We start from the raw sequence: 13,235 nt of genomic DNA, 5'->3' as shown, positions 1-13,235 counted from the left end.
TGAACTTTGTTAGTCCAATGTTTGGTTTATTTATAAGGATCTTATTTAATGGATAAATCATAATTTATTACAAGGTATTAACTTCATGGAGTTGGCAATTATTAAATAAGTCACATCCCAACCATTTATTTATTTATATCATTGTAACTGAGCTTTGTTTATTTTATAGTGTCATGTGCTGCTCAGTCATGGCAGTCCAGTTTGCTAGTTGAACTGATGAGAAGGGTGTGACAAGTGAAAATAGCCACAATTACTTACATAGTGCTGCCAGACACTGGGGTAGACATTGATTTTTCCATAGGTAGGGGGCAAACTTAACAGCCTTCTGCTTCCTGTTATAAATACACAACGTTATGCATGCTAGAGAGTTATAATTTATTCTGTAACATTCTTAACTGTGCAGTGACAATATGTGACCACCTGTCAAAAGACGGAATAACCACCTTTCACAGCGCGGACCACAGCAAGACATGCAGAAAAAGAGCCAGTGCAGTTCTGGAAGGTACCAACAGAGATGTGGAGCATGATGACTCTAGTGCCGTGGCCAGCTATGCTAGGTTTTTCGGTTGAGGAACCATGGTGGAAATAGCCCAATCAAGATGGTCCCATTGATTCTTGATTGGGTTTAAATCCAGGGAGTTTGGTGACCAAAGGAGTTTAGTAAACTCGTCTTGCTGCTCCTCAAAGCACACACATTGCATTGTCCTACCCGTAGATGCCATCATGCTGAGGGAAAACAAACTACATGTAGGGGTGGACGTGGTCCCTAAGGATAAATGAATACATGTATTGATCCATTGTGCCATCTAGAATTCCAAGATCACCCTGGGAATGCCATGGAAACATTTTCCAGACCATAACGTCCTCTTCTCCTGCTAGAACCCTTCTGACGATTGTTGCAGGATGTTTGCTTTCAGTCTGATGGAGCATAAAAGGTGACTCATCTGAAAAGGCCACCTGTCACCACTCAGTTGACATTCAGTTGCAGTACTATCATGGAAATTCCAGACTTTGTTGCTGATGAACAGTACTCAGCATTGGTTAATGAACCAGGTGCCTGCTGCAGAGGTCCATACACAGTGATGTTCTCTGCACTGTCATTGAGGAGACACTGTTGATAGTCCCTTGGTTCATCTGGGCAGTCAGTTACACAACAGTTGCACATCTATTTGCCCACACACATCTCCGCTGCTTGACACTCACCCCTGTGATCTATGGTCCAAGGTCCACCACAATTGCCTCGGCACTGGGGTTTGGATAGAGTCACTTTGCTTACGTTATATACTTTAACCAGGGTAGCACGTAAACAGTTTATGAACTTAGCTGTTTGGGTAATGTTTCTAGCCTTGGCGCAATTTTTTTTTTCTCTCTTAGACTGTTTACAGTCAGGGTTGGTTCAACCCTCAGTACTCGATACATGCAAGAAAATGGAGTCCTACAAGGATCAGTTTTAAGTATAATAAATGGCGTAGTAGACTCAGTGGGACATAAGTGCACCAGCATAATATTGTAGCTCCATATCATTGTGTACAGCAGAACACAAACTACAGACAGCTATACAGCAGTCATTAAAATGGGCACAAAACCATTGATACTGTTTCTCACCTACCAATCTGAATCTTCAGCTATACCCTGCAAATGGATGTGAAGTGCATCATGTGCTTTTGTAGAATATGGTCTGCCCATTCTTATCCAGAACTATACCTCAAAACCCAACAACTGGAAGTAGTAGACCAGTACCATGTTTTAAGACTTTTTGATAATAAATGTACATGATTACCACCTATATGCCATCTCAGGACCTCCTTCACAAAGATACCCAGTACTTTCCATTTCCGATGGCTGTTCAAACCCGTATCCAGCCATCCTGATTTACATTTTCCTTGATTTCCATAAATTGCTTCAGATAAATGCCAGGATGGTTCCTTTGAAAGGGCACAGCCAACTTCCTTCCATAATCCGATGAGGCTGAAGACCTCGCTATGTGGTCCTTTGCCCCAACTAAACCGACCAGTCTCCATTTCCATGCTAACAGCTCTTGGGGTGTGGATTGAAAAGTTCCATTAACATTTTATAAAGCATTTATTTTATCCCATTTGTGGAAGCATTGTTTGTGGATCAGAAGCACTGTCCATCCTAGAAATATTAGACCCTATCCACCACAATGGGTCCATTTGACAACTGGAGTTTTTTGAATGAGCCCACTTGATAGCATTCTTGCAGACGCAGGAGTACAACCACTGAAAATATAATGCCAACAAAATTTATTTAGCTATACAATCACAATTAATCAAATGCCAAACCACCCCCAGGATCCTTTTTTTTCTTGTTGTTGTTGTTGTTGTGGTCTTCAGTCCTGAGACTGGTTTGATGCAGCTCTCCATGCTACTCTATCCTGTGCAAGCTTCTTCATCTCCCAGTACTTACTGCAACCTACATCCTTTTGAATCTGCGTAGTGTATTCATCTCTTGGTCTCCCTCTGTGATTTTTACCCTCCACGCTGCCCTCCAATGCTAAATTGGTGATCCCTTGATGCCTCAGAACATGTCCTACCAACCGGTCCCTTCTTCTTATCAAGTTGTGCCACAAACTCCTCTTCTCCCCAATTCTTTTCAATACCTCCTCACTAGTTACGTGATCTACCCATCGAATCTTCAGCATTCTTCTGTAGCACCACATTTCGAAAGCTTCTATTCTCTTCTTGTCCAAACTATTTATCGTCCATGTTTCACTTCCATACATGGCTACACTCCATACAATACTTTCAGAAACAACTTCCTGACACTTAAATCTATACTTGATGTTAACAAATTTCTCTTCTTCAGAACTTTTTTCCTTACAACCCAACAATCCAGTTACTCATGAAGTGCCTTAGAGCAGGACAACCAACTCCAAAGTGAACTTCAGCTGCCTCAGATTACCCGTATGCAATATTCTCAATCGCAAACACCTCCAAAGTAGGTTTCCCAAGCAGTAGTAAGGATGCACATAAGGTGTGACACAAAAGAGGATACAACTCCCAATTTTTACAACTGTGCACTTCATTCAGTCATCCACCAGTATCCACATTTTAATCTCTTTTACACATGTGGCTCCAAAGATAATAGAAAAGTCTGCTATGCATATGTACATAACCTGAATCAGCAACAACATTCTTTACCAAAAACGTCCAGTATTTATACTGCAGAGTTAATAGCCATACATCAAGCACTACAAAACATAATGTTTTTCCCATGACAGAATTTCATTTTAGTGACTCCGTGAGTGTGTTGCAAACAGTAGACAAGTGCTGTATGCGAATTTAGACTTTCTCTGCAAATCTCGATGAAAACGTCTCTGGTTATCAGTTGAGTCAAGGCATCATTCTGTGGCAATGTTTCAACACGTTTTCTACTTGTCATCTGCAGGTGAAGTATCGGGTTCATGTCCTGTCCAGTTCTTTCTAGCCTCTGGACCTCATGCTCCTCTGCCTCATCTGCATCGGCAGCACCAATCGTGTGCCTCCAGAAGGGGTGTTGTAACATGTGGTGGTGGGGGAGTCATGGCCAGTGGCGTGGCGGCTCCCTGCGCTGGCAGTTGCTGGTGTCGCATAACCATTCTTTCTTCGCAGGTTTCGCATCGGAGTGTTCTTGTCATATTTTTATTATCACTGCATCCCATGCTGTGCTGAGTTGGTTACCGCTCTCTCAGTTGACAAGGTTATTGTGGAGATATGAGTTCATGATAACCTTGTCAACCGGTCAACCAAGATAGTTGTATCCAACTTAGCACCACATGGGATGCAGTGATAACAAAAACACCACAAGAACACTCCAATGCGAATCTGGCGAAGGCAGTGGACAGAATGGACAGGCCTCAACAGGGTGCGACACTCACACACGTCAGCACACAGGGAGTCGCCGCCGCCACCACCACCACCACCACCACCACCACCACCACCACCAGTCATGACTTCTCCCCCACCATGCATGATGACACCCCTTCCAGAGGCACGCAGTTGGCACTGCCAACACAGACGAGGCACAAGAGCCTGCAGTCCAGTGGCTATGACGAACTGGACAGGACACAAACCCTACATTTTGCCTGAAAATGACAAGTATGAAACTTGTTGAAATGTTACCACAGAACGATGCCTTGACACAACTGATAATGTGAGAAGACTTCATCAATAGTCAAGTGCTATCCAAAACATCCATTGGTCTCTGTTATCCATGACAAACTGTATGCTTTCAACAGTAAATTTATATCCATTGTACGTATGTGAATATTGAGTTACATTGGGATTCTAGGTAATGATCTGGCGGACAAATTAACCAGAGAAGTAGTGAGGATGGAAATACTCAAACTAGACTTAAGGGCATACATTAGACACTGCAACCTGGCGAAACAGGAAGACAAATGGCAAGATAGTACCCAATACAATAAACTGCGGTCCATCAGACACATGATTAAGTTCTGGCAGATTTCACTACAGAGTTCAAAGAGACCATTGAAAAATGAGCATATAGACAAGGTCAGCGATGTCAAACTCTACCAATGAATGAATTTTACAAGAAGATTTAAAGACAACACTGTCGTAAGTAGGGAGCAGAGCTTGGAGGATGGGCATCTCTCTGAAGATTGAGCCCCGCAGTGCCACCCATCCGCATATTCACATCTCAACATCCACCCTAGTGAAAAATACATTTCTCCCAAGGTGAGACCAGTTTGTTGATACTGTCACTGTAGGATGCTTGACTTTCTCGACTGAACCATAACCTGACCCCTGCTTGCACCGCTCCACCATTTTCAAAGTGAAATCCTCAAAAGTGTTCATTAAGTGTTTGAAACACATGAAAATCCGATGAGGCCAAGTCAGGACTCTGTCGAGGATGAGTCATGACAATGAACCCAAGGTGATAGGTTGTGTTGCAGATGTTGCAGTGCTCATGTGTGGTCTGGCACTGTCATACTGAAGGAGAGCGTGCTCCTTGTGAGGACAGAAACTTTGAATTCAAAACTGGATTACAGCATGCTGTTTCTCACACACTGACGTAGTTACGTTACACATCGCCATATTATACACTAAAACTTGGAGCCCTCTAGTGATAGAGAGCTGCAAATATGTAGACATGAAGAATGAAGATTTAGAATGTTAATAAGATTTGTTCTATTTATAAAGCTTTAAAAATTTTCACTTAAAAATTCAGAGCATTACATTTAAACACATTCTAGTACATTCACATTCCACTGTTTCATAATGAGAGCACTTAGTGACTTCCTAAAAACTTCAAGCATAATAGTACACGTTTCCCGAACTATTTCTTGCCTGCATACTTACAGTCAAATATTTAAAAAATTAACTCATTTGTAAAGTAATGAGGTGTTTGAAGCTGTTTTATACATGGGAGTTAAGTTCTTTAAACAAACAGAGGTTTACTGGTTTTTCTTGAAAAAGATCATTTGGTTTTGTGGATTCAAAAATTGAGTCTGTTACGACTGCTTTGCATTGTTAGAAAGTGCGTTGAAGTCCCACTCTTTTTTCCATTTCATTTTACTACTGTCCTAATCATCTTTCATTTTTATTATAGCAATGAAAATAATCAATTTTATACAATATAATGTAGTTGGGTAGGTAAAAAATCTACTTACCAAGCAGCAGCAGGAGACACACATGTAGTAAAAGTTTTACTTATGCAAGCTTTCCTTCTTCCGTCAGAAGAGTTGAGGGGGAAAGAAAAGGGGTGAAGGGAAAGGAACTCCTGTCCAGTAAGTCTTCCCTGACCTGGAGCTCTGGGTGTCTTTTTCTGAATGCTAACTCTTTTTCTTATTGCTCTCCAGTTCCTTTCCCCTTTAACCCTTCTGCCAGGAGGAGGAGCCACTGGCTCCAAAAGCTTGCATAAGTAAAACCTTTTTTAACATACGTGTTCTCCTGCCGCCACTTTGTGCATAGATTTTTTATCAGTTTTGTTAAATTATATTTTCTTCTTATTATTACTACTGCTACTACTATTTTACCTCGTAGTTGTTTTTATTTTGTAGTCTTCTTTTACCTCATATTGTTGTCATTGATATGTTTTACTGCTTTTGTTCATCTCTGTTGTGCAGTATTCTGCATAAATATAGCAGGTAGGTAGTAATAAAAACAGCAGATAAGTTCAATGAAATATGATGATCTGTTATTCGATCAAAGGTTTGAATAGGCTAATGTCCAACTTACTTCATCTGAATGATTACTCCAATGATTTTAATTTAGGGTGAAGTAACTGCATGAAAAAATGAGTATGTCTATCTGTGTGGTTAATGATATCAAAAGTAAAATTCACTTGTTACATGAGAAAACTATAAAATTAAAAGTTGACTGAATGGAACTAATAATTATAAAAGCTGGCATAATTCTCTTGTTCTTCTCTGTGCATTTGCGAGTGTGCATATGTGCATGTGTCCTTCTAGTCAGAATTTCCCCTCTTGGAGGTAAATACTGCTCTGATTTTACCTCCTTGTAATTGCGTAGTTAATGAGTCAAATAAGTAAAGGGGAAAAAGTTATAATCCCTTTCAGAATATTTCTATTGTCTGCTCACTGTTTTGTGCAGTTATGCAAGGTCAGTGTAACGTATTTATCAAAAGGTACAGATTTTTTGTCAGATAATCAGTGTCTGATGTATTTCAGGTGCTGACAGAACTCACATCTACGGAATGGAAATTATTATCAGCCTGTGTTGAGAAGCTGTTCCAGATCTTAAAACCAGAATCAAATGCTGCCATCGAATCATTTCACATTTTTATGGATGTAATTGTTGTTATAACAGCTGTTATCAACAGGAAAAATGCAATAGAAAATTTTGCAGCTTTCTTAGATTTCTCCCTGCAAAATCTTGGACTACTTATAATGGTTTGTATGACATCTACTTGTATATCTAAATCTATACTCTGAAAACCACTATGAAGTGCATGGCAGAGGGTATGTCGCACTGTACCGGTCATTGGCACTTTTTTTATTCACTCAAGTTTAGAGTGTGGGAAAAAAGATTGTTTAAATGCCTCAGTTTGTATTGTAATAAACGTAATGTTATCCTCACGATCCCTATGGGAGCAATCTGTTGGAGGTTCTAATATATTCCTAGAGACTTTATTTAAAACTGGTCCTTGAAACTTTGTTAGAGACTTTCACCGGGTAGTTTCCATCTATCTTCAAGAGTGTGCCAATTCAGTTCTTTCAACATTTCAGTGACACTCTCCCATGGGTCAAATAAACTGTTACCATTCATGCTACTCTTCTCTATATACTTTCAATATCCTCTACCCATCCTATTTGGTACAGGTCCCACACACCTTAGCAATATTTTAGGATGGGTTGGACAAGTGATTTTTTAAGCAATCTCCTTCATAGAATGAATGCATATCCCTAGTATTTTACCAATAACCCGAAGTGTGCTACCTGCTTTACCCACGACTGAGACTGGGTGATCTTTCCACTTCATGTATCTATTAAGTGTTTCATCCAAGTATTGTATGAGTTTGTAGATTACAGCTATGACTGATTAATGCTATTCATAGGATACTATGTTTCTCTATTTTGCAAAGTGCACAATTTTAGGTTTTTGAACATTTAAAGCAAACTGGCAATCATTGCACCGCTTTGAAGTCTTATCAAGGACTGACTGAATATTTGTACAGCTTCGTTCAGACTGAAGTTCATTCTAGATAACTGCATCACCTGCAAAAGTCTGAGGTTACTATTAACATTGTCCACAAGATCATTAATATACAACATGAAGAGTAAGGGACTCAACATACTTCTATGGGCTACATCTAAAGTTACTTCTACACCTGACAATGACTCTCCATCAAAAATAACATGCTACATCCCCCCTACCAAGAAATCCTCAGTCTAGTCACTCATGTCATCCAATATCCCATATGATCGTACTTTTGATAATAAGAGTACGAGTGGTACAGAGTGAAATGCTTTTTGGAAATCAAGAAATGCTGCGTCTACCTGACTGCCTTGATCCCTGGCTTTCAGGATGTCATTTGAGAAAAGGGCAACATGGGTTTGATGTGATCTATGTCTTCGAAATTCATGCTACATGGCATGGAAGAGGGCATTCTGTACGAGATACATCATTATGTTTGAGCTCAGAATATGTTCTAAGATTCTACAAGAAATGAGTGGTGAAGATATTGGACAGTAATTTTTTTGGATCTCTTCTGCTACCCGTCTTGTAGACAGGAGTGACCTGTGCTTTCTTCCAACCTTGACCCTTAATTAGAGGTGATTTCCTTTCATTATTTTTATATGTGGGTGGTGCTACTACATTGTTAAGTTAATCAGGAAATATTCCTGTAAGTCCTTATTTGGCACTTCGTTACGAATGTATATGAAGGACGGGCTCTTCAAGTTAGCAAGCAATTTTAGTATAGTGCTAGAAATGCTATTGTAATGAGAAACATTGTTGGGACATCATATTTATAGACGGAGAGGACAGAGATATGTTGATATAAGTGAAGACTTACCAGAAAAAATTTCATTTTTACTTGCATTTGATCTATAGTAATATTTGAAAGCACTGATTGTCTGATTGATTACCTCTGGGCAACATCAACAATCTCTGCAACAGCAGCAAATTGTTGGCATCCAAAACTAAGTTAGATAGGCTTGTAAATTTACCCTCCCACATATCACGATTAAAATTCTGTTAGAGTCTTCATTAGTTTCAAAAAACTTCGAGAGCCGTAAGATATACAAACGAAAAACTTTTTACTTATCTTCATTTTCTCCTCTTGTTGTTGTTGTTGTTGTTGGCTCCACTTATTGTGTCTAGGGGTACATTCTTGCTGCTTAAATTTTGATTTAACATTGCCAGTTTCTGATGACTAAATAACTGATGAAGATTTTCCTGTATATTTCTTGAATTTTATTCTTTGTCACGATATTACATTCTGCTGTACTCACAATATTACAAAGAGTTTACAAAGCAAAAAAGTGTACAAACTTTCTTATAAAAAAAAAGAAGCATCACCAAGATATAACATTATTTTATAAATGAATCCAGAAATAAATTTAATATTTAGTGTTATATTGTGGAATTAATAATATGAATTTTAAGTATGCCAGAAATTTCGTAGTTTCAAATATTTTTAAAACAAGAAGAATTTTAACCATTGGTAAATATCAATTGTAACAAATTAATTTCTTTTTATACATTTTAGCCTGAAATATAATACTTTGTATTCAAAATCATATGAAATTCATTCAGTTAAACAGCATATATATATATATATAATGTTCACCTATACATGAATCGATAGTATACATGGTATTGGTTATTTCTGTAAAAAATTGAACACACATCGTGCAAGGAAACTTGGTAAAAATCCCTATACTTCTACTTGGTAGTCATTCTCAGTCAAAATTTTAGAAATACATCCATTATGTCTCTGTTTTATGCTATGATGTAGAAGCGTTTTACTGCCAGAGCATCTGATTTTAGATCAGAAACATTACTTTATTGTCCCAGAATTGTAACTATTTATTTTTGTTACTCTCAAACAAAACTTTATGAATTACATCTATTATAAATGATACCCCCTCATTTATTTTCTTAGCTAATTGTATGACCATAAAGCTCTGAGGTTTTCATTTAAGTAATTTCATAATAAATATGTGACTTTTTCATAAGACTCTTTCTTCATTTTGCAAAGAAGATGGTGAGAGTAAATTTTGTTAGAGTGCTATTTATTTTGGCTTAAAACTGAAGAGCTGTAAATTATAAAGGAAAAGCATGTGTCATCAGTCACTGTCTTGATTTTTAGTAAACAGCATGATACATTTTGAGCCCTGAAAGCCCACTGTCAGGTGCTTAACATAATACCTCATCATTACTTTTATCTGTTATTTCTCTCTGGCCCTATTGCAAAAATGAAGTTTAGTTTTAGTATGAAACAATCATGACTAAAATAAACATTTGTGAAAACAATACTTAACTGCTTTTGTTATCAGTTGCACAGAGTTTCAGTAAATTTCACTTATACTGTAAAAGCATAAATTTTGTATCTGACACTTTTTGTGTGTGTGTGTGTGTGTGTGTGTGTGTGTGTGTGTGTGCTAACATTGTGATTATCGACATGTGATACAAAAATATAAACATACGAAAAACTACATACAAAGATCCGATTGCTCAGGTTTTCTCACTGCGATTATTAATGGTGTGCTTCAGAGTGTTCAGCAGAGTGGTTGTTTCTGTTTCATGCACAATATTTCAACTATCGACCCAGACTCCTTCAAGTGCAACATCATACTCAACTGCCTCCCCCGCCTCCCCTCTCTTCCACTTCTACCTTTGCCCTCCTCTCTCCTAACACACACACACACACACACACACACACACACACACACACACACACACACACACACACCAAATAAATTGTAATGGTATGTGAGCCACATACATCAAAAAATACAAAACTATCATTATATTAAAAGAATTTTTCAATGCTTAATCTGTGTTCATATTCAAGCACCATCTCCAATTGCTTTTGTTCAGATTGTGGCAGTTAGGAGTGCAAGAAGCAGGAGTTGACTTGTAAGACAGGTTCTTTAGTATTATTCTGTAGTCTGAGACCCACATGAAGGTGATGTTAACAGAAGAGATCCAATGATGAGTTTCTTTATCTTCCCGTGAGCTGGCAACAGATTGAACAATACACCAAAATGCCACAATGAGACAATGTAACTATTTGAATGTCGATATGAGAAGATGTCATCGACAGTTCACCAATAACAACGCATTTGCCTTGTTGAGAGGGTAGAGTGGACACACACACACACACACACACACACACACACACACATGCGAGAGAGAGAGAGAGATATTTTTCTTTTTTCATATTATCTTATCAGAGGGAGAATGATGATGACAGTATATCTGTAAGTGTATGTTTAGCTGTGTATGCATATAACTTTATCTCACTTAATCTATTATCTGTGTTAATAAGAACAAACACTAATTACACATTCTCTTTCACAGGAAAACACTTGTCAAGCCATACTATCAGAAAATGTACAGTCATCTCTGCAAATCTTCCAGAAAGTGCTTTATCTCTTTAATTGCCTTCCACAATCTGTGAAGCATACATCGTGCTCAATATGGGTCAACGTTTGTGCATCTCTAATGGGAAGCATTTTGGATGGCAGAGAGACTGCAGAAAAATTACTTACGGAAAAAAATATAGCAGTCAGTCTATCCATTGTTCCAACTGAGGACCTCAGACAACCTCTTGCAAAAAAGTTACTGGACATTATGCGCTCTGACGTCAACTAATATTATAACTGCTGTTTGTGTTTGTGTAACGGTTGCCTGCACCGTTATTTTAAAAAGGCTGTGAAATATATATGCATAATAACCTTTATGCATTATTGATATTTATATTGAAACTATTTATTATTGTAGTTTAGAGCACTACTTCAGTAGAAAATGTAAAGCCAAAAAATACATAATGAATTTAATAATATAGTGAAATCAAATGGATATACATTGTTTTATTAGTTCTTGTTATATTTTGCAATTTTGTTCTTAGGGATTCCCAAATTTTTTCATGAGGAAATGAACACCTCTCTCTCTCTCTCTCTCTCTCTCTCTCTCTCTCTCTCTCTCTCTCTCTCTCAGAAATATGTCACATCTACTGTCTAATCTAATTTTTTTCTGAGAACTCAAATTCCCAGTGCAACTAAAACATATTACTAATTATTCTATTGCATATGATGTACCTAGTGAAATTAATGCATAGTATATTTTTGTCATCATTTTTGGATTTCTATCCAGAAGTTGTAAAAGGTGTTCACAATCTTGCACACTTAAATGAAAAAAAAAAGTTCCAAACAGGATATAAACATTGACTTTAATAAATATCATTATGATTGTCAATTTTTACACCAACTCCATGTATTCCAGCATCCCCCATGCCCAAGGTCTTCCTACCATTCAGTTCTACTTCTCCCAAAATTCAGCTGACTCCAAACCCACTGTATCATTCTGTACACACATGACCAACTATATCCCTGCTCACAGCTACATCTCCTTAGAGATAACACAAGCCAATTCATGGTGCAGGGATGGGCACCCACACATGCCCTCATATGCCAAGGTGTTTATGGGTCATTCATTTGCCTGCTCATGTTAATTGATGATATCTTCAAGGTCTAGAGCAAGGGCAGACCATTATTATCACTCTGTCAAAAATTTTGAAACCAGCTCTTTTATCAATTTCACATGGGTGTATTCAGCTCTGCATACCACCTTCCACCTCTCCAATGGCTCCATATAAACCATCACCGGTATAAAGACCACCAACCATCAAGAATGCTTCCAGTTTGATAGCTGCCACTTGAAGAGCATTTATGAAAACTTATATAATTCCCTCTCCTTAATAATCTATATAACTTTCCCTTTATTCAGTTTATGAAGGATCCATATTTCATTATCTGTTTGATGTTTCATTCCTGTGTAGTGTAATGTACATGCTAAAAAGTGGGTTTTTACTATTGCTTGCAGCTGTGCTTTCCCGAAGACTGTTGCTAAGCATTCTGCCCATCCAACATACGTAAAACTTGCTGCACGTTTATAGGTTTTCAAACAAGAAAATTTTTATTTATTTAAGTGCTGTGCTGCAATCTCTTTCTCCAGGGGTTCTCTGTACAGAAACCTACTTTCACCTTCATGCTATGGAATACTCTAATGACCGTACATGAGATGTTACCAAGAAAAAGTAAAACACTGTTCTTAGGCTTTCCCATCTTTGATTTCTTTAATAGTGTTAACCTATCATCTGTTTTCCCTTTCTTTCCTTGACATTTATTATTATTCAATGTTTGTATCATATCAGGCTCTTATCCATTAGTCTTCATGATGTGTTCGAGTATCCAAAGTTCATCAAATTCCTTTTGTTCTAGAGGAACATTTATTACTAAGCTTACCATAGAATAAAAAATTGACTTTTATATGCATCAAACGATGGCTAGGTAAATTGTGAACAATAACGTCTACTGTAGATTTTCAAAAAATTTCGAATTAATGCCTGTGCTCATTATTTATTGTCTTGACGTAAAGTAAGCTTGTACTTTGTTCCTTCTCTAGATCCATCATGAATTTTATCTTATAGTGCATGCTGTTCAGTTGGAGCAACAATGTGTTCTCGTTGTCTGTAGAACCACCACCAAAATCAGTTAGTTGTCTATGTAACATTTTTAGTTC

General features: G+C 37.8%; 1 protein-coding gene across 1 annotated transcript in view; it reads left to right on the top strand.

Annotated features, from left to right (window-relative positions):
• LOC126457859 (uncharacterized) overlaps positions 1 to 12,828 on the top strand; it is a 93,441-nt gene extending 80,613 nt beyond the window's left edge. Inside the window, exons 7-8 of the mRNA XM_050094505.1 lie at positions 6,653 to 6,874; positions 11,013 to 12,828. Of these exons, the coding sequence (XP_049950462.1) occupies positions 6,653 to 6,874; positions 11,013 to 11,306 (516 nt within the window). The 3' untranslated portion in view covers positions 11,307 to 12,828. The remainder of the gene's footprint in view (positions 1 to 6,652; positions 6,875 to 11,012) is intronic.
• Positions 12,829 to 13,235: the final 407 nt, after the last annotated feature.

The sequence above is a fragment of the Schistocerca serialis genome, chromosome 2, assembly GCF_023864345.2.
Source record: "Schistocerca serialis cubense isolate TAMUIC-IGC-003099 chromosome 2, iqSchSeri2.2, whole genome shotgun sequence".
Taxonomy (NCBI): Eukaryota; Metazoa; Arthropoda; class Insecta; order Orthoptera; family Acrididae; genus Schistocerca; species Schistocerca serialis.
Note: the sequence above shows the minus strand (reverse complement) of the source record. Positions and strands in the feature narration are given on the sequence as shown.